Below are 27,248 nucleotides of genomic sequence, written 5' to 3'. Positions count from 1 at the left end.
TCGCAGGCGGAGGTGGCAGCGGCCAGAGAGGCGGAGAGAGCGGCGGCAGAGGCGGAGGCGACGCGGCATGCCGAGGCGCTGCTGGCGGAGGAGGAGGCGGAGAAGAAGGAGGCGGAGGACCGCGCAAAGAGCAAGAAGGGTAAGAAGAAGAAGAAGAAGAGCGGCGGCGGCGAGGCAGACAACGCGGCGCCTGGCCCCAGCGCCACCGCCGCTCTGTCGCCGCCAACCCCACCGCCAGTCCCATCTCCTCCGCCCGCCGACGCAGCCGCCATCGCTGCGGCGGACAAGGCGCTGCAGCAGGCCGTGGCCGCTGGCTCGTACGAGGGCGTGGCGAGCGCGCTGGAGGCGTGCAGCGGCCTCGCGAGCCCGGCCGTGCTGGCGGCGGCGAGGCGCGCGCGTGACAAGCTCAAGGAGGCGCGGAGGCGGGACAGCCAGCGGTTGCGCAAGGCGCATGGCGCGGCGATGGGCGCGCTCAAGTCGCTCGACACCGCAGACAGCCCCTCCGCGCTCCGAGCGGGCATCGCTGCCGCCAGGCCGCACGTGGGCGCGCTGCCTGCGTTGGCCGAGGAGGTGAGCGCGGCAGAGTCGAAGCTGGGAGAGCTGTCTGTCGCCGCCGAGCCGGCCGCGGCGGAAGAGGCGGTTGTTGCTCGGCCAGTCGAGATAGCATTGTCGGACCTCACCGCGGCTACCGACGGGTTTGCAGAGGGCAAGCTGATTGGCAGCGGCGGCTTCAGCCACGTCTACGAGGCGTCGGCCGACCTCCACCTCTCCCTCGCCGCGCCTCCGCAGCTGCGCCACTTGCCGCTCGTCGTCAAGCGGGCAAAGTCGGGCCAGTCGGGCGGCTTGTCGCGGGCGGAGCTCGAGGTGAAGCTTCTCAAGGCGGTGAGCCACCCGCACCTGCTGCCGCTGCTCGGCTACTGCCTCTCGCCCGACGGCGTCTGCCTCCTCTCGCCGCTGATGCGCGGCGGCTCGCTCGAGGCGCGGCTGCGCCTCTCGGATCCCGACCGCGCTGCGCAGCTCCGGCGGCTGGGCATGGAAGAGCCGCCAAGGCCGCTGACGTGGCGGCAGCGCGTGTGTGTCGCGTGCGAGGCGACCGAGGCGCTCGTCTACCTCCACGCGAAGGGCATCGTGCACCGCGACGTCAAGCCGGACAACATCCTGCTCGACGAGAAGCTGACCGCCGTGCTCGCAGACACGGGCTTCGCCAAGGACCAGCGTCCCGACGCCTCTGTCCGCTGTCGCTCGACCGCCCTCTACATGTCCACGGGCTACCTCTGCCCCTCCATCTCCAAGGGGGGCGAGTACTCGAGCAAGACGGACGGCTACGCCATCGGCATCACCCTCCTCGTCTGTCTCACCAACCGGTCCGAGGTGCAGCTCACCGACCGGTGCGAGGACGAGTTCGAGGAGGATTGGACCGACATCGACGCGGCGAAGCTCGCCGACGTGGCTGCGGGCTGGCCAGTCGACGCGGCGCGCGCGGTAAAGGATCTCGCCAATGCGGACGGGAAGAGCCTCTGCCACGACAGCTTGCGCAAGCGGCCACGCTGCCCGAGGCGCTGCTAGCTCTCCGGGCGCTGCTGTCTGGCGCGCAGGGCGGGGCGGGGGTGGAGGAGGCTGCGCCGGCACCTGGAGACGAGGCCGCTGCGGCAGCCGCCCGCACCACCGGCTACGAGCCTTCGCCGCTCTCGGTGCAGGTGCGCGGCATGCGCACGGGCGGCGACGCGCAGGCGCGCATCCAGGGCAACATGTTGCTCGCCTTCAACACGCTGATGCCGCGCCTCGACGCCGTCTACGCCTCGCGCTCTGCGGCGGCGCCCGACGGCTTCGAGGAGCGCATCAACTTTTGGCACCGCGAGTGCGGCTTGCCGACCGAGCTGCGGAGCCAGCTGCACTCGCTGCGCATCTGGGCGAACGCGGCGAGGCACCACGACGCGGCGAGGTGGAGGAAGGACGGGCCGCGCAGCGAGGGGGAGGCGTCGCGGCTCGTGGCGGCGGTGACGGAGGCGATCGGGGCGATCGAGGGGCGAATGCAGTCGCTGCGCGGGCGGTCTTGAGGCCTCGCGGTCGTCTCTCGTTTGTGTCTCGGACTCTCTCTCTCTCTCTCTCTCTCTCTCTCTCTCTCTCTCTCTCTCTCTCTCTCTCTCTCTCTCTCTCTCTCTCTCTCTCTCTCTGCTTGTTTCTCTCTTTTGGTAGCCAAATTGCCAATTGGCAATTCGCCCGTTTGCGAGTTTGCGAAAAGAATGAGAGACCAAGAACGTGAGATCAGAGATCCCCGCCAGAAAACACGAAACAGGAGCCGCGAGAGGGATGGGGGGGAGAACGGCACAGGCAGGGCCACAAGATGCACACAAACGTAACGAAATGTGCCGGTGCTAGCCGATTGTTCGTGTTCGTTTCTTTCTTCACCTGTGTTAGTGCCAGTGCGCGCCAGTCCCGTGCCCAGTGTTGTGCGACGGAGTTTTGTTGTAAAATTCTTTCTTCACTTCTTTTCCGTGGGCCATATAGCCCGGCTCGCCGGCGCGCCTGACGTGCCCGCCCTGCTCACCGGTCCTGCCCGCGCGGACTGGCCGAGCGAAGCTCCGAGTCACGCAGCCGACTGTGTGCTCTGAGGGGTACGGCAAGCCAAAGTAACGAGCAAGAGGCTGTCCTGGTGCGAGAACTAATCCTGAGCAACAATAAGCGACTATACCACGGAGCACAGAGCGCAGCAGACAGGACGGCGGCGACGGCGGACATGGCAGAGACGAGTGTGAGACAAAGGGCAGCGGGGACGGAGGGCGGTAGCGACGGGGATGGTGAAGGTGACGGTGGCGAGGGAGAGGAAGGGGGTCCATTAACACCAGACAGCGAGAGGGGAAGGGAGGAAAGGGGGAGAGAGGAAGCCAACGGCGATGCCACCGGCAGCAGGGGACACGATGAACAGGTAGACAACGGCCAAGGCGATGGCGAGGACGAGGAGACACGGGACGATGGCAGGCGAGACGAGGAGGACGGAGGCGAGGGAAGAGGCAGCGCCACAGTCGACGGAGGCGACAACGATGGAGAAGGGGAGGGAACGACAACGCGCACAGAGGATGAGGATATAAACTGGGACGACGCAGCGGAGGGGATAGACGAGGGAATCGAGGGACCGGAGGGCTTTCGCGACAGCGACGATGACGACGAAGGCAGGGGAGGAGACGGAGGGGCGACACGCAGGAGGAGCGAAATCGCGAACGGCCCGAGCAGAGAGGGCGACGGCGGAGAGGGGGCAACGGAAACGCTACCAATGACGCGAACCGAGTCACGGGCGACGGCGGGGACGGGGAGGGCGACAGCGACGTCGAGGTTGACGCAACGGTATCGAGAGCGCCACCCAAAAGGAGGCGGACAGCCATGGAGGTCACCGAATGGAGGGGGGGCGAGCGGCACGATACGAAAAGGCAGGGCGAGGCGGATGGAGAAAGAAGTGCCGAGGAGGCCATGGTGGATGGGAGGGACGGGAGGACGAAAGAAGGGCGAGGAGGACGAGCGGCCCGCACAGGCCGCGAGCAGACAGCGCCTGCTGGCCATTTCGAGACATTCGCAAAGAACGCTGGCTACATGGGAGGGCTTCGTGAAGGGTGGATTGAAAAACATTCGAACAAAGAAGAGGCGACGGGAGGAACCGGCAGAGGATGCAGTGACGTGACACACACACACACACACACACACACACACACACACACACACACACACACACACACACACACACACACACACACACACACACCAAGCCCACGCATACACGGAAGCTCCCCGCCGCGGAAGATTCCTAGCCTCCAACAACGCCTCCCTGGCGCAGAGAGGGGCCCCCGGAGGGATGCTCAACCGCTCCACGCCACGCCACTTGCGGGTCCTATTCCCAGCTCCGCTGAGGGCGCACACGTTATTGCGTCCGTCCCCGGACCCCGCACTGTACAGAAGAGATGCCAGATGGGAAGAGATGTCCACCACGTGGCAAACTGTGGCAAACGACCGAGATGATGTGCATCCGAAGAAATTAGCAGTTTTTTTACGGTTCACGGTTCAAAAAATCCGCGTGACAAATCGGGTCATTTCGCGACCACGCCTTGGCCAGAGGGCTACGCTCTACGCATAGATGTAGAAAAGATTTCTTAAAGATACACGAGGTGAGGACAGCGCGCAGACCTCCCTCGGGACAGCGACAGCGCGCCCCGCTGAGAGCGGGTGTGTAGTGTGTCTCTTCCGCGGTCCATGCAAAGAGCGCGGCAGCGCGCTCACGCGTCTCGACTCGGCCTCCGCACTGCGGCCGCGAGCCAGAGCAGCTGGCTCTTCCTCGCCTCCAGCGACGCAGCAGACACCGTCCTTCTCCGGCCCGGCCTCCCGGTGGCGGCGGTCGCATCTTCAGCGTGACTGCCCATCGCCACCACCACAGCCGCAGCCCCGCCCGCGTCCACCACCGCCTGCTTACCCGCATCGCTGCCGAGAGCCATGTACCCCAGCGCGCCGCAGCCCGCCCGCTGCACCTCCACATCATCAGCGTGACTGCCCATCGCCACCACCATAGCCGCAGCCCCGCCCGCGTCCACCACCGCCTGCTCGAATGCGTCTTTGCCCGAAGCTATGCTACCCAAAGCGCCGCAGCCCGCCCGAACGGACGGGGAGGTGGGAGGGGGGGCGGGGCGCGGGGGTGCAAAATCCTGCAAAGGTGGGGACGTGTCTGTCACACACACACACACACACACACACACACACACACACACACACACACACACACACACGACACACACACACACACACACACACACACACACACACACACACACACGCGCGCACTTTGAATGCCGTGCAGCGCCCCTTGGAGTGTGAAGGCTTCGTAGCCCTCCGGTCCGCAGGATTGGAGCGAAAAAAAGCAAGCGAGTGAATGCCGTGGCGCGTGGGGCTGGGCTCCTGTCGTCCGCAGACGTGGAGACGCGAGGGTTGCCCCCCCCCCTTGCCGCCCCACCACCTCGTGTCGGTGTGTGTGGAGAAGCCGAGCGCGTCGTGTGACTCCCCGCGTGTCTCTCGCCGACTCGCCCATCCCTCCGCCCTTTTGCCCCTTGCGCCGCCTGTCCCCCCCCCCCCCCCCATGAAATTAAAAGGTACGCCGAGCGTATACCACCTTGTATCAGGAATCAGGTGCTAGGAGGGACCAGCTCGTACGTCGCCGGCCGGTGCCACGCGCTCCCGCCGGTGCCGCGCGCTCCTGCTCGTCACGTCGCGCGCGCCGCCTTCTTCTTGGCGGCGGCGTCGGCACGCCGCCGAGCCTCGTCGCGCCTCTTCTTGCGCAGCATCGCGCGCGCCTGCGCCCGCTCCTCGTCCGCCGCGTGCCTCGCGGCGATCTCTTTGAGGACGCGCGCCTACAAGAAGAGAGAAACCGCGTCGCGGGCCGGCGCCCACCTCTGGGGTGTTTCAAGCACAAATCTCGGCGAGTTCCCAGCCACCGCGACGAGGACGCGTGCTCACACGCGCCGGCCACTCTCGGTCAATCTCGGCGAATCTCGGAACATCTCGGCGAGCGGCCTCGTACGCGTCGAACTCGCAGCCGAGCGGGTAGATGGACTGCTTGGCGCGGTCGCAGTACCAGAGGGCGCAGTTGGTCGTCTGCAGCAGCCGCCTATAGCGACGGGAGCCCCACACTCCGGACTAAGCAGAACGGCGGCGGGACCGAGGGTCGTCCGCAGCGGCCGCCGGTCGTGCGAGATGACCACGACGCCGCCCTCAAAGCCGTTGATCCCGTCGACCAGCGCGTCGACCGACTCGATGTCGAGGTGGTTGGTCGGCTCGTCGAGCAGGAGCACGTGCGGCCGCACCTAGCATTGTCCTCCTGGCTCACCACCCTCCATTCTGATCCGTAGCAGCCGCTGCGGCGCGTGCGGCCGCACCGTCGAGATTGCTGCGAAGGCGACGCGCGCCTTTTGGCCGCCCGACAGGTCCTTGATCTTGAGGTCGTGGGCCGAGGAGGGCAGCCCCTTCTCGCCGAGCTCCTGCCGCACTTGCTGGTAGAGGGGCGAGCCTCGCTCCGGCCTCTCCCCGAGCAGCGAGAAGAGGTGCTCGACCGGCGAGACGCCGCCCGGCAGCTGGTTGACCCAGTGCTGCGAGTAGCGGCCGATGCGCAGTCGCCCGTTTGCCTGCTCGACGACGCCCTCGTCGGGCGTGAGGGAGCCCTCCAGCAGCTGGAGAAAGGTGGACTTGCCGCAGCCGTTTGGCCCCACCAGCGCGACGCGCGAGTCCATTGAGAGGTCGAAGCCGAGCCCGCGGAAGAGGAGGCGCGGGCCGTACCCAAACGTCACGGCTTCCATCGTGATGAGCGGCGGGTTGAGCTTCCTCGCCGCAGCCTCGATCGCAAACTTGACCGCATACTCTCGCGTCGAGGCCGGCGCGGTCGCCTTGATCCGGAGGCAGACCAATTTTGGTTTGGGGGGAGAAGGGGGGGAGGGAGGGGAGGGAGGGGTGGGAGGAGAGGGAGCGAGAGGGGAGGGAGGGAGGAGAGGGAGCACCACATCTAGACTTCACAACCTTGATCTCCTCGAGCCGCTCCTTGGCCACGCGGCGGCCCGACTTTGTCGCCCCCGCGCCGCCACCCTTGGACAGCTCGCGTTGCAGCCGGCTGGCCTCCTTTTGCGCCGCCTCGGCCTTCTTGCGTCGCTGCGCGACGAAGGAGGCGTGCTTCTTCTTGAAGCCGTCGTAGTCGGTGTCGTCGAACGCGTGAAGCTCTCTGCTGTCGAGCAGCAGGATGTCGGTGGCGACGCAGTTGAGGAAGTGCTGGTCGTGCGAGACGATGAGGCACGTCAGCTTCGACTCGGCCAGGTGCAGCTGTAGGACGCGGGCTAGGGTCTATAGTCGACTTATCGTGAGAGCAGCGAGCTACGCTCGTAGGGCTTGAGGAAGAGCGCTTTGGCCAGGGCTAGCCGCATCCTCCACCCGCCCGAGAGGGCCTCGGTGGGCCCGTCCTGCTGCGCGGCGCTGAAGCCGAGGCCGGAGAGGATCGCCCGCGCCTGCGCCTCCGCCGAGTCCCGCCCGAGCGCCTCGAGCGCATCGTACACCTCGAGCAGCCGCATTGCTGCCGCGTCGGCCGCCTCGTCGCCCTCCGCCGCCTCGAGGTCGGCCTCGAGCCGCGCCTCCTCGGCCGCCAGCGCGTGCCGCTCCTCGTGCGACGCGAGGATCACCTCCACCGCCGACGCCGACGACGCGCGCGCCTCCTGCGCCACGAGCAGGATCGAGAGGCCGGCCGGGATGTTTGCGAGCGCGCGGTTGGCGATGTGCGCGAGGAGGGTGGACTTGCCCCTGCCGTTCGGGCCGAGGAAGCCGTACTTGCGCCCCTTCTTGAGCGAGAGCCGCGCGTTGGTGAAGAGCTCGACGCTCCCCGCGCGGATCGAGAAGGACGGGATCTCGAGGCCGTCGCCGAGCGACGACGCGCTCTGCACCACGCGGCTGCCTCCGTCGGAGGTCGCCACAAACTGCGCGCCGATCGCGCCGCCGCTCGAGCCCTCGTCGCCATCCGCACTGGGCGCGGCGACGGCGGCGTACTCCTTCCACCGCTCCTCGGCCGCCTCGAGCTTCTTGAGCTGGCGCTTGTCCTTGCCGCTCAGCTTGCCGCCCTCCTTCGCCTTGAGCCGGAGCGTTGCGAGCTCGGCCTGAAGCGCGGCGAGCTTCGAGGCGTCCTCGTCCTCGTCCTCGCTCATGGGAGCGAACTTCGAGCGAGCCTCCCGCGTTCCGGCGCGAAGCCACGAAGTGTTGTGCGCCGAGGGGTTGGCGCGCCAGGGTGGGGGGCCGGGTTTCTACCCACGAGGCCGCGAGATAGGATTTTCGCGTCAGTGGCGGCCAACACAGAAACAGCGTGCTACTGTGTTGGGTGCTGGAGGCGCCCCTGATGCCACTGGACTCAATCCGAGCCGGCGGCGCCTTCGTCCGGGCCCACGCGCCACGGCCGGCACGCCGTCAAATTTTCTCGCCGATCCCGCGCGCTCGGCCGCCACCGCGGCGCCTCCGAGAGCGCCGTTTCGACACGCTGCAGCGGCGGGCCGCGGCACCTCGACACACCGCCTCTCGCGCCGCCTCGAGGTGCTCCGATCGTGCATCGGACGATGTCACCGCCGTCACCATTACCGTCGCCACCACTCCAGAGCAGTACGCCAGCGTCTACAACACCGCAACCGCAACTTTCTCGGACGCAGAGCAAGCCACGACGATTCTGGGCGTGCCAGTGTTCCCTGGCGCGACCTTCTCCAGCTCTAGCGGCGCTCAGAAGGACCCCCACCTCGCGTTTGCTCACGGCGGCAGAGCAGACTTCAAGGGGCTCGACGGCCGCTATTACAACTTCTTCTCCGCTCCTGGGTTCTCCGTCAACGTAAAGACGGAGGCGCGCCGGGAGAAGCGCCAGGAGAAGGAGGGAGAGCTCGCGCTTAAGACCCCCGACGCCCCTCTGCCGCTTCGCAGGCTGCCACCTTCAAGCTTCACGGCTCCAAGCTCGTCGTCGACGGCTCCTTCATCACCGAGGTACACATCGTCGCCCGGAAACTCTCCCCGCCCGCCTTGGCCAACGCCTCCTTCTTTGCCTGCGAGCTGAACGAGTTCAACACGGGCTGGAAGTTCATCAACGGAACGTGCTCAAGCCGATCGATCACGCTCGGCCTCTCCAGTCGCCCCTTGACGTGCGGCCACCTCCGCATCGAGACCAAGTTCTCCAGCGCTAGCTTCAAGTTCCGTGACGACTGGAGCGTGGTCGTCCGGGGCAACCACGTCTACGACCGCGTGAAAGGGCCGACGCACCGCCTCGACCTGACGCTCAAGGAGCTCAGCGGTAGCGCCGCCGCGCGTGCCCTTCCGCATGGCTTGGTCGGCCAGTCCTTCGCATCGAGCAAGCCACGAGAGGGCAAGGTTGACCACTACCCGCGCGCGGGACGGTATGCCACCAGCGCTATGGCCGAGGGCGCGATTGAGGGAGTTGCGAGCATGTACGAGATGCCGTCGCCCTTCGAAACCCGATTCGCCTTCTCGCGCTTCGACGCCGCCGAGGTCCCCGTTCCCTCTCGGTGGCCACTCGCCTCGTATGCCTCGCAAGCGGTGCCGGGAAGCGAAAGAGTGGCAACGTCCACGGAGCGCGCCGAAGGTGATTGATATGGTGATGCGCACCTCCGCATAAGGTAAGGTAAGGTAAGGTAAGGTAAACGTCTCCACACACACAAAGTGGTGGGGCAAGGGGGGGCGACCCTCGCATCTCCACGCCCGGACACGGGCAGGCGAGAGCCCCACGGCATTCAAAGTGCAAGCACCGGCCCGGTGCCGTGGGTGAGCAACCTGCACCCCACTCCCTCCCTCCCAGATATAAAGTACAACATAAAGCGTGTGTCTGCAGTCCCCAGTCCACGGCCGGGGGGAGAAACGACACAACGAGATCCAAATCTCGATCGAGGATATGCATAGCGTGTATACGTCAATAGAGAGTACGGTGTTGTACAATACGACGTACGGCGTAGAGTTTACACGCTCCCTTTTCTGATTTCTCTAACCAAGACGAGTAATAAACCCAGCGGCCGCGGGGCCTGAAGCGGGCGTGAGCCGTGACCGCCGTGCTAGCTTGTAGCTACGTACTCAGCGGTCTCTCCTCTGCGTGCGGAGAAGCTCTTCCTCTTTGCGCGCTCTTAAGCCGGCGCGGTGAGCACGTTAGGGCAAACGCCGTCGAGCTCCTCGATGGACCGGAGGGAGAGGGTGCCGTCGGTGGCGACGCTGAAGCTGGCCACGTTCTGGCTGTCCTGGTGAGGCAAGGCAGGGTAAGGTCAACGCCTCCGCACACACAAGGCCTCCTCGTCCACAGACAGGAGCCCGGCGGCGTTGGACGAGCGGCATCGGACGAGCAAGGCCCAGCCCGCGCGGGTGAGGTGTATGTGTGTGTGTGTGCTGGCGGTCCTGGTTCCCCAAACGCGGAGAGGAGGGGAGGCGGGCGGGGCGCCAGGAGACACGAGCACTCTCGGGTCATCTCGATCTCGGGTGATCTCGATCTCGGGCGATCTCGGGCGATCTCGCTCCACCTGGTTGCCCACGAGGAGGAGCGGGCCGCCGGGCGACGCGTAGTCGAGCACAAAACTGCGCGGGCAGACGCCGCCGCACGGCACGCGCTGCTTGAAAGCGAGCTCGCCTGACGAGATTGCCCGAGATTGCCCGAGATCGCCCGAGGTTGCCCGAGGTTGCCCGAAGTTGCCCGAGGTTGCCCGAGGTTGTCCGAGGTTGTCCGAGATTCGCCGAGGTGGGCTGCTTGCGGGCGAGGCTCGCCCGTGGCGGTGTCGATGTCGAAGGCGACGACGGCGCCGTCGGTGCGCGTCGTTGCGTACAGGCACCGCCTGGGCAAGTTCGGGGGGGGGCATTCAGGAAGGTTCTAGTTCTACAAGGTAGCATGTGCTCATCTCGGCTACCTCTCGGCTACGTCTCGGCTGCCTCTCGGCTCCCTCTCGGCTCCCTCTCGGCCGCCTCTCGGCTGACTCTCGGCTGCCTCTCGGCTACCTCTCGCCCGTCCGCAGAAACGAGCACATGTGACCCGCCGGAGTGGTGGGCGCGGCACGGCGAGACGCCTAGAACCTTCCTAGAACCTTCCTAGAGCCTTCTTAGAGCCTTCCTCGGAGTGGTGGGCACGGCCACGGCGAAACGCCGTCGGGGAGGGTGTAGTAAGAGCCTGTTCACAGCGACACCGCCGTGAAGAGACGCCGTCCAGCCGCTCACGCGACGGGATGGGCGCGGGGCGACGAGCCGAACGGAGTCAGCCGTCCTTGCTCTGCGTCCCAGCGGCAGCCGACGATGTTGCCTAGGACGGAATCAGGACGGAATCAGGACGGAATCACCTCGGCTCCTCTCGGCTCCCCTCCGCTCCTCTCGGCTCCTCTTGCCTCCTCTCGGCTCCCCTCGCCTCCTCTCGCCTCCCCTCGCCTCCCCTCGGCTCCTCTTGCCTCCTCTCGGCTCCCCTCGGCTCCCCTCGGCTCATCTTGCCTCCTCTCGGCTCCTCGCGGCTCCTCTCCTCTCCGCTCCCCTCCGCTCCTCTCCGCTCCTCTCGGCTCATCTCGGCTCCTCTCCGCTCCTCTCGCCTCCTCTCGCCTCCTCTCGCCTCCTCTCGCCTCATCTCGGCTCATCTCGCCTCATCTCCGCTCCTCTCCGCTCCCCTCGGCTCATCTTGCCTCATCTCGGTTCCTCTCCGCTCCCCTCGGCTCCCCTCGGCTCATCTCTGCTCCTCTCCGCTCCCCTCCGCTCCTCTCCGCTCCCCTCGCCTCCTCTCGCCTCCTCTCGGCTCCTCTCGGCTCCTCTCGCCTCCTCTCGGCTCCTCTCGGCTCCTCTCGGCTCCTCTCGGCTCCTCTCGGCTCCTCTCGGCTCCTCTCGGCTCCTCTCGGCTCCTCTCGGCTCCTCTCGGCTCCTCTCGGCTCCTCTCGGCTCCTCTCGCCTCCTCTCGCCTCCTCTCGGCTCCTCTCGGCTCCTCTCGGCTCCTCTCGGCTCCTCTCGCCTCCTCTCGGCTCCTCTCGGCTCCTCTCGGCTCCTCTCGGCTCCTCTCGGCTCCCCTCGGCTCCCCTCGGCTCCTCTCGCCTCCTCTCGGCTCCTCTCGGCTCATCTCGCCTCATCTCGGCTCCCCTCGGCTCCTCTCGCCTCCTCTCGCCTCCTCTCGGCTCCTCTCGGCTCCCCTCGGCTCCTCTCGCCTCATCTCGCCTCATCTCGGCTCCTCTCGGCTCATCTTGCCGTCGAGCTCGCAGAGGACGTAGACCCAGGGCTTGGCCGGGTGGAAGTCGAGGTGGCGAGGGCCACTCGCCTTGCGGACGTGTCGCGGACGTGTCTCCTTCTCTCCTCTTCTCTCCTCTTCTCTCCTCTCCTCTCCGCTCTCCCTTCCCTTCTCTCGGCCCACCTCGGGCAGCAGCAAGTGCCGCTCGCTGTTGGCCGCGCCGGCGAGCGAGCCGCGGGCCACGTCGAACGCGTACACCCACACCCTCGACGCGCCTGCACTCATCAGTGATGGCCCATGCGGAGTGATGGTCCGCGGAGGTGTCGCAGTCACACGCCCTCGACGCGCCCAGGTCGCAGGCGAGCGCCCACGCGCCGCTGCCCGGGTCGAGCCGCACCTGCGGGGGTTGTGGCAAGTCTCTAGTACCGTACGATGGTGAGGACGCACCTGCGGGGGTTGTGGCAAGCTTCACCCATACCTTACCCCTTCTGCCCCCCCCCTCCTCCGACCCCCCAGGCTAGATGGAGTAGTCAGATGTAGATTCTGCCCCACACAGCCCCTTACCCCTTCACCCTCCACCCTCGCTGCTTGGTGTTTCTGAACACGCCTCTCGCCGCATGATCAGCCCTGCCCGTGTGCAGTGACCTCGCCAACGGCACCTGGTGAGGGTGGCAAGCTTCTTGCCGGTCAGCGAGCTGCGGGTTCAGCCTGACGACGTGGTGCTTCGAGTCGGTGGCCGCCTACAGGAAGGGTCCAGGAACGGTCTACGAAAGGTCTAGGAAAAGCCTCGTGGTGCTTCGAGTCGGTGGCTGCCCCGACGCTGCCGTCGGCGGCGATCGGCAGCACCGACAGCGTCGACGCGCTGTAGTTGGCACAGAGCGCCCACGCCCCGTCGGCAGATAAGCAAAAGTGCGCCGGGTTGCCGAGGGCGTCGGCGCTGCTAAACTCCTCGAGCATGCCATCAGCGGCTACCTTGTACGCGCGGAGCTTGCCGCTGCCCGCGGCGTACACGCAGCCATTGCTGGGATGCTTTTCCATCCAGCCGACATGGTGTTTCAGCTCCGAGAAGCCCACCCTCTCGCCCGCCCGGTAGACCATGACGCCCTTCTTCTCCACGGCGGGCGGCGGCAGCTTGCCGTACGCCGGGGAGTCCGACACCTTGACCTGGGCTGCGGGCGATGAGCCGACGTAGCTGTACATCTTCGTTCCTGCCGACGATGTGTCCGGCGCAACCGCGCTGAATGGCTCGAGGCGCCCTGAACACACTCCGAACCGCAAGTAGAATTAAGAATTCCCTGCCGAGAAAAGAATTAAAGAAGCGGTTCTTCCGAAGCGCCTGAGCTCCTCCCGAGGCTGAGCTCATCCCTGCATCGTAATGTCCGGTTGTGTTCGTGTCGTACGCGCTTTCTCTTCCGAACACGCGCCCCCCCCCCCCCCCCGCGGCAGCGGCGGCAAGCAACTCCAGCAAGGGCAGCGACATATTCCGAAACGTTTCGACGGTGATCTAAATCATCGTGTGAACAGGAGCCCCACTCTCAAATTTTCTCTTCGCCTGCGGCGCGCCGCACTTGTCATTTTGCCCAAGTCTGCGGTGTTCTGGGCGGTGTGGATGGAGGTGTGTGCGTCTTCCTGTCATCCCAAGTGGTCTGCCATCCCAGGGTGCGCGTTCGCAGGGCCATAACACGGGTCTCCGAGGGTTGGCCCTGCGCTTTGGGTTTCCCCTAGCTGCGGGACGCCCCCTCTACTCGGAGCTAGTAGTACGATAATACCCTCCGAGGGTTGGACCCGCGTACCAGGTTTCCCCTTAACTGCTAGTGATACGAGAATACGCACCGCCCCGGCGCAATACCATACTACGCCGACGGGAGTGCCCTCGCCAATGCCCAAAAAGCGGCGCAGAGTGAGGCGGCGCCCAGAGCAAGCACGTGAGCCCCGGCGCTCTGGATGGGGCGTGACCTCCTGCCTCCAACCTCCTTCCTTTTTTGAGCAGGTGTGACGCCGCGCGAGCGACGCTCCGAGATCGCCCGAGACAGCGCGGCGCGGCGGTGGGTGAGGTGGGGTGGGGTGGAGGTGGCGTGGCGTGGAGCTCCGAGATTGCGCGAGATTGCGCGAGATCGCCCGAGGTCACGCGGCGCGGCCCGAGATCGCCCGAGATCGCGCGGCCCGAGATCGCGCGGCGCGGCCCGAGGCGAGGTGGTTGGGTTGGGAGCGAGGGGGCGGAAGTGTTCAGTGCGGTAGATGGTGAGCTCGGGGCGCGTGAGCCGGACTTGTGGGCCGGACCACCCCCGTTCTTATCCTGCGTTGTTGAGCCAGGACTCAACATACCCGGGCTTTCAATCCCGCACTGTCACTTCCCTTTCTCCCGGCCGGGGTAGGGGCGGGCGGGGCGCGCGCGGGTGGCGACGGGTGTGCGGGATGGCTGTGGGCCCGAGAGTGATATGCCATGTCCGCCTTGCTTTGTTTCCTAACATCGAAGGCTAAGCTCAAAGAAATTAGTGCGCATGGCGGTGCCGTCGTGGAGGGAGGTGGCGACGGCGGCGGCGCGCTGACGGAGCTCGGGGATGGTGTAGGGCTGCGCGCCAAACGGCCTGAAGAAGGTGTAGGCGGTGCAGAGCTGGAGGGCGAGATAGGCGAGGACGTGGCGTCGTCGAGAACGCGGTCGCCGGTGAGATTGGTGAGAAACACCAGCGTCGTCCCACCAACGCCGTCCACCCCGCTGAGGGAGGCGCCCAGGGACCCGGGTGCGGCGCGGGCGCGCGTGCTCTCGCGGACGCAGGCGTCCGCGTTCACCCACGTTTTGAACTGGGTTTGCAGCTCGCGGTGCGGGCCGTCCTGCTTCTTGGACTGGATGTGGCCCAAGTAGGTGACCAGCCGTTCTGCGAGGTGGCGTTTGGGATGACGCACCAGACGTTGTCGCTGCTGGAGTTGCAGGCTTTGCAGCGGGTGAAGGCGAGGGAGGCGAGCTCGGCATCGGTGACGGAAGGGTGCTGGCGGGCAAGGTGCTTGGCGAGGTCCGTGCGGTTCTTGTTCCGTAACTGACCAAACAAATATTGCTTACAGCTGTATTGGGTGGACGCACCTCGCACACATGGCTGCGCAGATTCCTCGCGCTCTGGGCCGACTTCATGCGGACTGCCGGCTCCGCCAAGCCACCGCCCTCGCCGCGCGTGCCCTCGCAGTCCCCCTCGCCCTCCGTCGCCGCCGCCGACGGCCCCGTACCGCTGCCCCTCGTCTCCGATCTCTTCGCCACCGTCGAGGCCGAACCGTGCGAGGGCGAGGAGTGGGCCGCCACCGCCACGTGGGAGCCGGAGTTCGAGGACGACCCCGACAGCGTCTTCTCCACCTTCTCCACCTTCACCCGCTCCGCCGCGCTGCGCAAGTCGACCTATCTCGCGGAGAGACCGCCGAGATACAGCCGAGATACAGCCGAGATACGGCCGAGGTCAGCCCCGAGGTCAGCTCCGAGGTCAGCCCCGAGGTCAGCCGAGGGTGAGGGGCGTGAGGGTCGACGCCTCATCCGTCAGATCCTCTGGCAGAGCTACCAGCTGGAGAGGGGGCAGTGACCGCGAGCCTCGAGCACGACGCGGCGGCGGCGAGCGCGGCGGCGAGTAGCAGCAGCTGTGGCGGCGGCAGCTGTGGCGGCGGCGGTGGTGGCGGCGGTAGCGGCGGCGGCGGCACGACGCAATCGGCGCGCTCGACGGCGACGATGGCTGGCCGGGCTGGCGCTGGCCCTCTGCCCCCACTGCCGCTCCCCCGGCAGCACACGCACTCGGTACGGGCCCAGCTCGTCGCGAGGCGGCCGCCGCTCCAGGCGCAGCACCGATGACAACCAGGGAGCAGGCCACGGCGGGCAAGGCGTGCGGACGACTCACGCATGCTAGCAGCACGCATGCCGCCGCCACGACCGCCACGCCGCCGCCGGTGCCCACCAGCTAGCGCCATGGAAAGGTGTAACTGCTGACTCTCGAGTGAGTCTCCCAGCGGACTCATCAGGGTGTTTGGCAGTCCCGATACGTATTGGGATTTTTCGCGAGGCGTGCCCGCTCAAGTTATACTCTAATTCTATCCACATGTATATTTCACGGTACTTGTGTGTGGAGACTACAAAAGTAAACACGTACGATGTGTGCGGGGGGCGGACGTACTTGGGCAAGGATTAGCGTGACGGGCCGCACGCCATCCCCTCCACCAGCAGCGGTACGAACGTACAATACCCTCACCCGGCGGCCCCAGTCGCTTGCTCATGGCTCATGCGTGGGCCCGCTCCCCGCCCCGCGCGGCGCGATCAAACCTCACCAGAGACCGACTCGCGGCTCCGTGGCGTCGCCTTAACCGGCAACGAGCCGCCGCGCGGAGTTGCCGCCTCCGCCTCCATCCGAGGCCCCTCCGCTTTGGGGAGGCGGAGTTCGAAGGCCGGTGGTGCCGGTAACGAATTCACCGCATCCGCGTCTTCGCTAGACGGGGTAAGTCCGGCGGTGCCTTCTTCGTGTCCGATTCGACGGTCGCAGGGGCGTGTTCGTCGATTGTGTCCTAGGGAACAACATGGGGTGTTGGAGGGGGAGGGGAGGGGCTGGAGGGGCAGGAAGGTACCCCCTCACCTCTGCAGCCGCCTTCCTTTTCCGAAGCGTCTCGATCTCCTTGCGCAGCCCCTCGACGACGCTACGGGCCTCGGCGCTGATCTTCTCGTCGTCTCGAAGCAGCAGCTTCTCCTGCAGCTGTTGAATGCTGTTGTCTTCGGACCACAGCTTTCCACGCTCGTCGACGTAGCGAACGTCCGACGGGTTAAGGTCGCGGTCGCGGTCGCGGTCTTGGGGCGGCACACCGTCGGCTGCGTCGTCGAAGGTCTTGTACCGCGATTCGAAAGTGCAGTCGAGTATCTCACGACAGATCCTTCCCAGCAGGACAGCCAACCAGGCGAGACAGCTGCATGCGTCGCGGCTGGCGTTGGCAGCCGCTTTGAAGCTGCACAGCAGGAGAGCGCAGGCCTCCTTCAGCCGCTCGCGCAGCTCTGCCGGCGACAGGAGACGGAGCACTGTCGCCCCGCACACCGCTGGGAGACGGAGCAGGTTGAAGGGCGGCGGCGGCCACGCGTCGTCGTCAAAAAAGTAGCCCAGAGCAAGCTGCGCCTTGACAAAGCTGTTTTCGTTCTCGGCGTCGTCCCACACGACGTCGAATGTCTTGGCCATGATTGCGATGAGCATGTTGAGCAGCAGCACCACCGACAGCACCACGTAGACGCTCATGATGAAGGGCGCGGCGACGCGGAAGTCGTACACCGTGCCAGCCTCGAGCGTCTCGGCGACCGCGCCCGCACACTCGATGCTTGAGCCCGGGTCGAGCGAGATCAGCAGCAGTCGGTACAGCGCGACGGGCAGCGACTGCGATAGGTCCTCCAGGGGCCCGCACTCCTCGCCCCCGTCCAGCGCTGTGCTACGGAAGAGGGTGTACAGCGCAGCGGCAAAGGCGGCGGCGCAGCCAGCCATAAGGACTAGAAACTGGACCGTGTCCTTTATCATCTTTCGCAGCATCACGACCTGCGGCCCCATGCCCAAGACGCTAAAGACGCGCAGGAACCACGAGGTCCACATGAGGAGCAGCCCGAACGCAAGGGTCTGGTGGCCCCACGGGAGGGGGGGCATCAGCTTGGCGCTGATTGCAAGGCTGACCGAGACCAGCTCCACCTGCTTAATGAAGTCGCCGCTGGAGAAGAAGGCAGAGACCTCCTGCTCGAGCAGGTGTGCAAACAGCCAGCCGAGCAGCAACACCGAGGTCAGTCCTGACCACAAACCCTCCGTGACCTGCTCGAGGGCGGGCAGGACCCCCGACGCCCCCTGCGATACGAGAGTCGACACCCCTCCCCAGATGTCGTCGACGGCGATGGCGAGCGTCGGCGTCGGCACAAGGGTCATCCATAGCGCGAGCAGCGCCCAGCTGATTGACGACAGGACGAACCGGAAGACTGGAACATCCAGCAGGTAGAGCGAGTCGGTGTAGAGCTGCGCAGACGGGTTCCACTTGCGCTTGAAGTCCTCGCTGTGCGGCGTGCGGTGCGTGGATGCCAGTCTGAAACCGAGGTGAAGGCTCTGCAGCAGGACGGAGCGCAGGGGCGGCACGAGCGCCACGAATGGCAGCACCAGCAAGTTGAGCCCCACGGCCACAACAAGCAGCAGCGCGCGCGACAGCGGACGGCGAAGCTTTTGCTCGACGCCGTTGGGCGTGACGACGTAGCCAGAGACGACAGAGTGCGACAGCTCACCCATCCAGCGGCGCTCGATCGCGCTCTGCACAGTTGGGTCAGCCAGCAATGTCTTGCAAGGGACTCCGACGGCGCGGGCGAGGAAGTTTCGAGGCCGCCCCACCATCCCGGCCTGTCCACTCGTGCGCGGCACTGTCCTGGCGCGGCTTCCCTCGCTCTCGAGCAGGTGCATCTGCTGCAGGATCGACAGGCGGCTGAAAAGCAAGTTCCCATGGTTCTGTGCTCGCTCAGACGCCGCCGTGAGGTCGGCCGCCGCCGCAGGGCGGGTCCGTTTCTGCATCGCCGCCGCCGCCGTCGCACGCCTTGAAACCTCGGCGACATAGCAGAGCGCCTCGCCGGCCGAGACGCGAAACAAGGCCGGCAGCAGCTCAATGGCTGAGTTGAGCTTCCCAAGAAGCTGCTCTGCCGAGAGCTCGTCGTCGCGGAGGGCGAGGTCGATGGCCGTCGCGCCGTTGGCGGTTTGGATTGTAGGCGAGGCTCCCCGCCGGAGCAGCACGCGCACGACCTCACTGTGCCCATGCGTCGCCGCGACCTGCAGCGGCGTGAGCACGCTGCCGGAGGCAGGCACGTCCACCCGGTGCAGTATCGCCGGGGAATTGCGACCGCGGGGAGCGTCGCGGCCGCGGGGAGCGTCGTCGTGGCCGCGTGACAGCTGCCGGCGGGTGAGCTGGAACTCGACCAGCTCCTCGGGCAGCAGCCGCTCGTCGCGGACGAGCGAGTCGACGAGGGCAGCGTCTCCCATGGCGACGGCGTCGTGCAGCGCGAGCCAATTGCGATCGGCGGCATCCTGTGCCGCACAGCGCTGCCCGTCCACCTTGCCGCTGTGGTCGGGCTTGCGCGCCACCTCGACAGGCGCCTCGACGCCGACGCCCCTCAGGTACGCCGCTTGTTCCTCATCGAGGACGGATGCGGCCTTGGCGAGGCGCATGTCGTCCGCCACCTTGAGGTAAAAGTAGACGGCCTCGCCCTGCCCGCTGGGCGAGGAGGAGTAAGCGAATGCGCCAAACTTGATTGGGTGCTCGCCGGCCTCCTCCCCCGGGTTGAGCCAGAGGAAGGACTCTGCGCCGACCCCGAGGAGGAAGGAGAGCGTGACGTCCCGCCATTGCCCCCGGACCTGATGGACCTCGCGAGCGGGGGTGATCATGCGGTGCGGACCCGTGAACTCGACCGTGTGATTCTTCGAGTAGAGGTCGTTTGTCGGAAGGCTGACGTAGGTCACGCGCAGCACTTTGGCGCGGCTGCCGTCACAGTCGGCGTACACAAAGCCGCCCGACACCAGTAGTCCCTCGAACGGGTCGCACACACCGTCGCGCTGTCCACCCACGTCGTCGAACCTGCGAGCGTCGAGGACACCGTACAGAAATGCTTGGTGCGTCGCATGCTGCGGGATGTTGAAGCGTGCTCGTAGCTCCCACCCGACCGTGATGGGCGCAAAGCGCGCGCATCGGCATCGCACCCACTGCTCGCCACATGCGTGGATAGCGGACTTGGATAAGAGCGCGCGAACCCCGTCGCGCAGCTGGAGCGAGCTCAGCCGGAGGTTGATAGCGGAGACGCTGAAGATCTCGGCCTGCTCCGAGGAAAAGCGATAGTGAGAAGTAATGCGCTCCTTCTGGCTAGCCGTTGCTACGTCGTCCGACGCTACTATTCGCACCGTATTGACGACGATGTTGCGGGACATCTCGCTCCCCGAGATGTTGTCTGAGGTCGTGCCAATGAGCCGCAGCGTCTCGGGGTCGCTGGGCGTCTCGGGGTCGCTCCAGAGCGCCGGCACGGGCCGGAAGACGAACTTCAAGGACAGGCCACGCATCTGCCGCTCGATTTGCGGCACCTTGAGCATCTCGTCGGCGACGTGGTACACCCAGGCGCAGTGCGGCTGGTAGATTGGCACCTCGGGCGATATGTCCACCCACTTCACGCCCGGGCTTTTGATCTCGCCCTGCCCAAGGTCGTCCAGGTGGTAATGTCGCACAGTTGTCTCGATCCACGCGTCGTCGGTGTTGCGGGCGTCGTCGACGTAGCCACGAAAGACCGGCTCCGCCGTGCCGCCTTCTGCGAGATTGACGATGTCGACGCCCTTCTCGCGAAGCCCACGCTCCATCGCTTCGATGTCGCGCTCCCAGCCTCCGGCCGGCGAACCCCTTAGCCTCGCGCCCGGGACGGCCCACTCCTTGCCGTCTTTATGCAGCACCGCGAGCAGCTGGAGCCTGCGCTGGCCCGACCCCGGCTGGAAGCGAGTGATGATGGGATCGACCGCGTAGTTCGCCCCTGCGACGGTGAACTTGTCCCAGCCACCCGTCAGCCCAGTGCGGCCTCCAGGATTGAGGCCTGCTGCACGGATCTGCTCCTCTTTGAGGCCCATGTCAGGATTGAGATTGAGGCCTGCGCGACGACCTGCCGCGAGCTCAAAGCCGGAGCCGACTGGAGCGTAGCCAGGAAAGGGCCGTGCCCATGGGACGTGCTCGTCGTCGACGTGCGACCGTCTCACTGCCGCCAGTGGGAAACGCTCAGTCAAGTAATAGCGATCGCTGTCACGAGCCAGCCTGTGCGGTGCCGACGACCGCTGCTCCGGCATGGGCTGAATGGAGCTGCTAGCGCGGCACATGCTGGCACGGCGAGTCCTGTCTGAGATCTCGTCGATCCCGTCGTCATCCTTGTCGGGCGTGGCTGTGCGTCTGGCCGTGAGCCAGCTCCTCCGAGGCGGTGGCAACGCCGGCCCATTTTTGTCAGCAAGAGCCGAAATGCTCCGCAAAGTCTGTTTGTGAGCACTCGAGTTGGGCCTCGGGCGGCTCACGATTGCGCTTGAGACGCGCCGACCAAGGCTCGAGGTTCTGATTTCTTTTTATGTGTTTAGGACGTGCACGGACGAAGTGCATTGCCGTGCGTGCTTACCGGAGTCGCTAGGCGGCTCCGGTGGTTTGCCTGTGATAGTGCTCGCACGCGCCAGTCCGCACCTGTGTCGAGCCTGTCTGCGACGAGAGAGTTGTTTTCAGTTAAATTCTTCTCGAGCGTGTCAAAAAAAGCGGTCCTGGAAGAAACTAGAAACACTGAAAAACTCACTCGAGCGTGACAGCCCAATCGCCGCGCCGCGCAGCCCAAGCGTGTGAGGAGCCGCTGTTGAGCAGAGCCGCTGTTGAGCAAAGCCGCTGTTGAGCACATCGCTGCCGCCACCTCTGTTGAGAGCCGACGCCCAAGGAGTAGTACGCAATGCCGCACAGCGCCGCTAGCGCCACCTCCGCGGAGGAGTACCTGTCCCGCTGGCGCGGCCCGCTCGAGGAGCACCTTCACAAGGCGGTCGGCAAGGCGCTGGCCGAGCAACCAGAGGACCCTTGCACTGCCGTCGCGCTCGAGCTCTTGCGTGGGACCGGCCTCGAGGAGAGAGCGGCCGCTCTCTCCGCCGCGCAAGCAGAGCAGGAGGACGGTCCTCAGGACGACTTAGCAGGTCGTCCTTTCCAGCGCCGCTGCCTCCGCCACTCCCCACTCGCCTCTGCCACCGCCTCTGCCACCGCCCCGTCCCACGCGCTTTTTTTCCGCGCCCCGCTCTCGCCTGCCTCGGCCGCACCTCCCTACTCACGGTCGCGCTCTCCCCGGTGCAGGACACGCTCAAGTGGGCTGCACCGCCTCCAAGAACAACGAGACGGAGCTGCGCAAGCTCAGGGACGAGATCCAGTCTCTCAAGGACGAGAACCAGTCGCTCAAGGACCAGCTCAACAACGTCGGCACGCCGAGCGCCACCGTCCCTTCGCGCGACGGCAAGGCCGACGCATTCCCCGCACCGCCGCCTTCGCCACCGCCACCGCCCCCACCCACACACACCGCTGCCGCTTCCGCCGCCGCCTCCCTCTCCTCCGCCACCGCGTCTCCCTCTTCTCCGCCACCGCGTCTCCCTCCCCGCCGCCTCACCCCTCCCTCTCTCTGCCCCTCTCAGGTCGACGCGGAGCCCGCTGCGCAGTGGGGCATCGCCGGCTGGGTGAACTCCCTCGCCCTAACCGAGGTTGTGGCCGAGGCGCTGAAGGAGCCGGCCGGCACCGCCGACCCGTTCAAGTACGTGTGCAACCTCTCGCTCGCCGACCTCAAGGAGAAGCTCGAGGCGGTAAAGCTAAGTGAGGCGATCGCCGAGACCCTCTGGTCCGCCATTGAGAAACTGCGCGGCCAGAGCGCCGCCACCGGGGCGGCGCTGAACGCCAAGTTCGCCGCGGAGGGCGACGCGTTCAAGGGTGAGATGGGCTTTGGCGGCGTCGAGCAGTTCTACGGAGGCGTGCTGCACGACAGTAGCTTGCCTATCCTGCCCGCCCTCTCTCACACCGACAGCCCCCACCGTCCCCTGAGCAGGCCTCGAGAAGCTCATCGGGCCGCCGCTGATGGTGGAGGGCTCGCTCTTCAAGGCCATGGAGACGGAGCACTGCGCAGAGAAGGATGCGGAAGTGCCGTTCGACACCTCCAACGGCATCGAGGGCGCGACCTCCAAGCTCGAGTGGGAGTTTGTCGTCGTGCCCGTGGTCGAGGACCAGGACAGCCGCTACGCAGAGCGCGGCGGCGACTTCCGCACGGCTCACCGCGAGTGGTGCCGCAAGCCGGAGCCGCTCTCTGTCTTCGAGAAGAAGATGGCGGACGCGGTGAACCCGAGGCTCGTTGAGGCGGGGCAGGCGCCGCTCATCAAGGAGGAGCTCGTCGCCGGCCGGCTGTACACGGGGCCGATGTACGAGAAGTACAACGGCGTCCTCCGCTTCTCCTCAGCGCGCGGTGCCGACGGCGCTGTGCTGCTGGAGTACGCCTCGATGGAGGAGGTGCCCTTTCTGCAGAAGAAGTGCGGCACGCTTCACCTCGGCGAGTGGGCTGCGACGGCGGCGGGCACAGGCGAGCCCTCGGGCGCGGTGCGCTGGACGTGGCACAACCAGTACTCGACCACCATCCACGCGATCAACTCGATCATCGTCAAGCTGTCGCCGCTGACCAGGATCACGCCGCTCTACCGCGGCTGGGCGGGCGCCACGCTCCCGGAAGCCTTCTTCAAGCCGGACGCGTTCGGCTTCCGCGGCGGCGTCGAGTACGGCTTCTCATCGACCACCACCGACCGCGCGCAGGCGGTGCACTACGCGGAGGGCAAGGCGTCGACGGTGCTCGAGCTCGTGATGGGCATGATCGACCGAGGCGCCGACGTCTCGTGGCTCTCGCAGTACCCGCACGAGAAGGAGACGCTGCTGCCGCCGCTCATGGGCCTGCAGGTGCGTCAACCTCGCCCCTCCCCCGCTCAGTCCTCGACATGCTCTCATCGCCTCCCCCCCTTCCCGACACCTGCAGGTGCGTTCGACGGGCGTGGAGGGCAGCACGCTCGTCGTCCAGTGCAGCTTCTCCATCAACATGGCCTCGCTCACGCTCGAGCAGGTGGCGGGCAAGCGCAAGAAGCTGCTCACCGACATGGGCGCGCAGATGGCGGCCGAGGTGCGCCGGGGGGTGGCGGAGGGGGCAGCGGAGGAGGCGGCGAAACTAGTGCGCGCCCACCTCGGCCTCGAGCGATGCGCGGACGCCGGAGGCGCGGCGGACAAGCGGCTCGAGGCGCCGCTCGGTGACGAGGCTGAGGCGTACAACTCTGACCCGCGCTTCCAAGCGGCGGTGGGCGACGCGCTCAAGGTGAAGCGCGCGGCGGTGCTCGCGGCGACGATGCAGCACGGCGGCGGCGGCGGGCTTGCCGCGGCGATGGATGCGGTATTGCCGCTGCAGGCCAGTGGTGTCGATTTGACGGGGTACGACCTTGGCGACGGCGGCGTGATGGTGGGAGCAGTGGTCGCGTGGATGAAGTCCGAGCCGTCGGCGCTGACGTCGCTGAAGCTTGACTGGGGCAAGGCGTGCGGCCGCGTGCGGGAGGCGGTGCTAGGCGTGGTGCGGACGACGCGCACGCTCGTCGCGCTGAGCGTGGGCGAGGAGGGGGCGATGCCGCTCAACCCGCTGCAGCTCTGCGGGCGCGAGGCGGTGCCGTCGCTCGATTTGTCGAGCAAGAAACTCGGACCCGGATCGGCTGCCGTCGTTGCGGCGGGCGGTCTCTCGGTCAATGGGGTGCTGACCGAGCTCGACCTCCGCCACAACGACATCGGCGACGAGGGCGCCGTCGCCCTCGGCGAGGCGCTGCGCGTCAACGGGGCGGTATTGACCTCCTTGGACGTGAGCTACAACCGCTTGACCGAGGAGGCGGCCCTCGACATCGTGCGCGTCGAGCGGCAGCGCAACAAACTCACCTCGCTGGGCTTGAGTCGCTGCAGCATCGGCCCAACTGGCGCCGCAGAGATCGCCGAGTACGTGTCGGGCAGCGGGGTGCTGACCAACCTCTCGCTCGGCGACAACAACATCAGCGACGAGGGCGCCAAGGCGCTAGCAGCCGCTCTTCGCGTCAACGGGGCGTTGACCCACCTGGACCTCGAGAAGAACCGCATCCGCGACGAGGGCGCCAAGGCGATCGGCGAGGCGCTGCGCGTCAACGGGGTGCTGAACAACATCGACCTCCGCTACAACAACTTGGGCGACGAGGGGAAGGGAGTGATTCGAGATGCGGTGAGCGGGCGGGAAGGGTTCAAGCTCAAGATGAGTGGGCGCTGAGAGCGGAGTCGGCCAGGGGGGCGTAAGTACGTGCATGGGATTAGAGTCTTGAGAAGCGCTTCGGCGTCGCGGAGATTGATTTCTTTTTGCGTGGTAAAATTCTTTTTGCGTTTTTCAGCAGGGTGCTGACCACCCTCAAGCTCGTCGACAACAACATCGGCGACGAGGGCGCCGTTGCGCTGGCCTCCGCTCTTCGCGTCAACGCGGTATTGACCGAGTTGATGCTCTTCGCGAACGCGATCGGCGATGAGGGCGCCACCGCTCTGGCCTCCGCGTTGGAAGTCAACGGGGTGCTGACTAACCTCGTGCTATTCCGGAATAACATCGGCGAAAAGGGTGCCAAAGCGCTGGCCTCCGGTCTGCGCTTCAACGGGGTGCTGAAAAGCATCGACCTCCGCTTCAACGATTTGGGCGACGAAGGGAAGGGAGCGATTCGAGATGCGGTGAGCGGGCGGGTAGGGTTCGAGCTCGAGATGTGAGTGGGCTCGAGAAGGAAGGTGCATGAAATCGGACGGTCTACTTGTAGCTTTTGCTGGTATATTCCGTTTTTCTTTTGTTTGTTTTTCAGCAGGGTGCTGACCGACTTGAACCTCTGGGACGACAAGATCGGCCCCGAGGGTGCCAAGGCGCTAGCATCCGCTCTTCGCGTCAACGCGGTGCTGACCAATTTGAACCTCTACGGCAACGACATCGGCTCGGCGTGAACGGGATCGGCCCCGAGGGCGCCAAGGCGATCGGCAAGGCGCTCGCGGTTAACGGGGTGCTGACGCACTTGGACCTCGAGGACAACAATTTGGGCGACAAGGGGAAGGGAGCGATTCGAGATGCGGTGAGCGGGCGGGTCGGGTTCAAGCTGGAGATGTGAGTGGGCGCTCGAGAAGGAAGGTGCATGAAATCGGACGGTCTTGTAGCGCTTTTCGTTGGGATATGCATGGTATTTTTTTCAGCAGGGTTCTGACCAATTTGAACCTCTACGGGAACGAGATTGGCGACGAGGGCGCCACTGCGATCGCCGAGGCGCTGCGCGGCAATGGGGTGCTGAAAACGCTCAACCTCAGCCAAAACCAGCTGTGCGGCATCGATTTCATGGATGAGGTGTTTACCAAGCTCCACCTCGGCGAGAACCAGCTGTGCGGCCTCGATCGCTTTGGCCGCGGTACCTACTCGGCCGCCGGTATCACAGCGCTCGCCGAGGCCCTCAAGGTCAACGAGGCGTGCTGAAAAGCCTCAGCCTCCCCTTCAATCGCATCAGCGCCGCCGGCGCCGCTGCGATCGCCGAGGCTCTGCGAGGCAACGGGGTGCTGACCGATCTGAACCTCTGGGGCAATGGCATCGGCGACGAGGGCGCTATGGCGATCGGCGAGGCCCTGGCGGTCAACGGGGTGCTGACCTCCTTGGACGTGGGCGGCAACAGCCTCACCGAGGAGGCGGCCCTCAGCATTGTGCGAGTCGAGCGGCAGCGCAACAAGCTGACCTCGCTGGGCTTGGCTGCCTGCGGCATCGGCCCGACTGGCGCCGAAGAGCTCGCCGAGTACGTGTCGGGCAGCGCGGTGCTGAAAAACATCGACCTCAGCTACAACAACTTGGGCGATGAGGGGGAGAAAGCGATTCACGATGCGGTGAGCGGGCGGGAAGGGTTCGAGCTCGAGATGTGAGGGGTGGATTCTGGAAGGCCCCCGCACGGGGGGTCCCGGGGGGCACCATGATCGTCCGCCAGGGGTCCGGGGTCGCCCAGGCAAGTGGCCCAAATCCGATGAGTTTTCCAGGTGTGAATTCATCCCAGGCGGGGTGCGGGACGGTAGCCCCGCAGAGAAAATTTTGCGTGCTGGGGCACTGAGATCGCAGTTTTATTAGTCCAGAGCACTTGGAGTGCAGTCAGTAACCTCACATCCAGGGCCGGGGAGCTAAGAAGCGCACCCAGCGGGCCGGATGATCGGGATCGGGTTAGTACTCTCCGCCCCGCTTGCAACGCGACAACGGCTTCATCATCTTCATCATCCTCGACATCCATCGCCGGTGCGGCGGCCGGCGAGGCCGCGGCGGCGGCGCCGGCGTTGACCAAGAGCGCTAGGAAGCGGCTCAAGGAGAAGGCGAGGAAGGGGCGGCGCGCTGCAGAGGCGGCGGGCGAGCCGGAGGTGGCGCCATCGCCGGCGCCGCCGCCGGTGTTCAAGACGCTCAGGGAGAAGAAGGCGGCTCAGGCGTCAGCGGAGGGCTGGGCGGCGGAGGTGGCGAGGGCCGAGGAGCTCTACGAGGAGCTGCGCGAGCGTGCGCCCCAGCACTGCCGCCGTGGCGGCAAGTGGGCGCGCGAGAAGCTCGTGATGGCGGTGCAGGGAGAGTTCCCGCGCGCGCGAGGGGCAGGCGTTCCCAAGGGGACGATCCTGTGCCTCGGCAGGGTGCTCGACGCGCACGATGAGCAGGATGACGCGGAGGGTGGGCACCGGGACTGGGAGGAGGACCCGCTCGGGTTCGACACCAACCCGATGCTGCTCCGCGCCATGTGCATGGCGTTCGAGTGAACGCCGTGCAGGCAGCCCGTGCCTTTTGGTGTACCGCGTTTGTACCGCGTCCTGTGCCCCCGAGTTCATTTAATAAAAGAAAGGTGAAGAACAGTCAGGCTCGGACTGGACACCAACGCGGTATGGGTGGACGCGGGACAGATGATGACGAACGACAGTAAAGAAA

At 66.1% G+C, this 27,248-nt stretch overlaps 5 protein-coding genes across 5 annotated transcripts; 2 read left to right on the top strand and 3 right to left on the bottom strand.

Moving 5' to 3' along the window:
- Nucleotides 1-672: 672 nt before the first annotated feature.
- Nucleotides 673-1,383, top strand: EMIHUDRAFT_53837 (hypothetical protein; the record flags this gene model as incomplete). Its single annotated transcript, XM_005766719.1, has 1 exon — nucleotides 673-1,383. A coding segment is annotated over one exon (711 nt), but the record flags the coding sequence as incomplete, so codon positions are not given.
- A 3,750-nt stretch (nucleotides 1,384-5,133) lies between these two features.
- On the bottom strand, nucleotides 5,134-7,709 carry EMIHUDRAFT_451786 (hypothetical protein; the record flags this gene model as incomplete). Its single annotated transcript, XM_005766718.1, has 6 exons — nucleotides 5,134-5,384; nucleotides 5,533-5,641; nucleotides 5,665-5,837; nucleotides 5,910-6,413; nucleotides 6,544-6,854; nucleotides 6,896-7,709. The coding sequence occupies 6 exons, from the start codon at nucleotides 7,707-7,709 to the stop codon at nucleotides 5,238-5,240; spliced, it is 2,058 nt and encodes a 685-aa protein (XP_005766775.1). The 3' UTR covers nucleotides 5,134-5,237.
- A 2,929-nt stretch (nucleotides 7,710-10,638) lies between these two features.
- EMIHUDRAFT_451784 (hypothetical protein) lies at nucleotides 10,639-12,948 on the bottom strand (the record flags this gene model as incomplete). Its single annotated transcript, XM_005766717.1, has 7 exons — nucleotides 12,533-12,948; nucleotides 12,379-12,459; nucleotides 12,068-12,116; nucleotides 11,903-11,994; nucleotides 11,740-11,809; nucleotides 10,769-10,822; nucleotides 10,639-10,693 (listed from the first exon to the last, which is right to left on the bottom strand). Coding segments are annotated over exons 1-7 (786 nt in total), but the record flags the coding sequence as incomplete, so codon positions are not given.
- A 3,099-nt stretch (nucleotides 12,949-16,047) lies between these two features.
- EMIHUDRAFT_211745 (hypothetical protein) lies at nucleotides 16,048-20,550 on the bottom strand (the record flags this gene model as incomplete). The annotated part of the gene is made up of 3 exons (XM_005766716.1): nucleotides 16,048-16,103; nucleotides 16,180-16,249; nucleotides 16,318-20,550. 3 exons carry the CDS (start codon nucleotides 20,548-20,550, stop codon nucleotides 16,048-16,050), a joined length of 4,359 nt encoding a protein of 1,452 aa, XP_005766773.1.
- A 3,659-nt stretch (nucleotides 20,551-24,209) lies between these two features.
- Nucleotides 24,210-26,200, top strand: EMIHUDRAFT_51793 (hypothetical protein; the record flags this gene model as incomplete). Its single annotated transcript, XM_005766715.1, has 4 exons — nucleotides 24,210-24,538; nucleotides 24,688-25,026; nucleotides 25,517-25,636; nucleotides 25,798-26,200. Coding segments are annotated over 4 exons (1,191 nt in total), but the record flags the coding sequence as incomplete, so codon positions are not given.
- Between the last annotated feature and the right edge of the window lie 1,048 nt (nucleotides 26,201-27,248).

Source organism: Emiliania huxleyi (assembly GCF_000372725.1).
Source record: "Emiliania huxleyi CCMP1516 unplaced genomic scaffold EMIHUscaffold_50, whole genome shotgun sequence".
Lineage (NCBI taxonomy): Eukaryota > Haptophyta > Isochrysidales > Noelaerhabdaceae > Emiliania > Emiliania huxleyi.
Note: the sequence above shows the minus strand (reverse complement) of the source record. Positions and strands in the feature narration are given on the sequence as shown.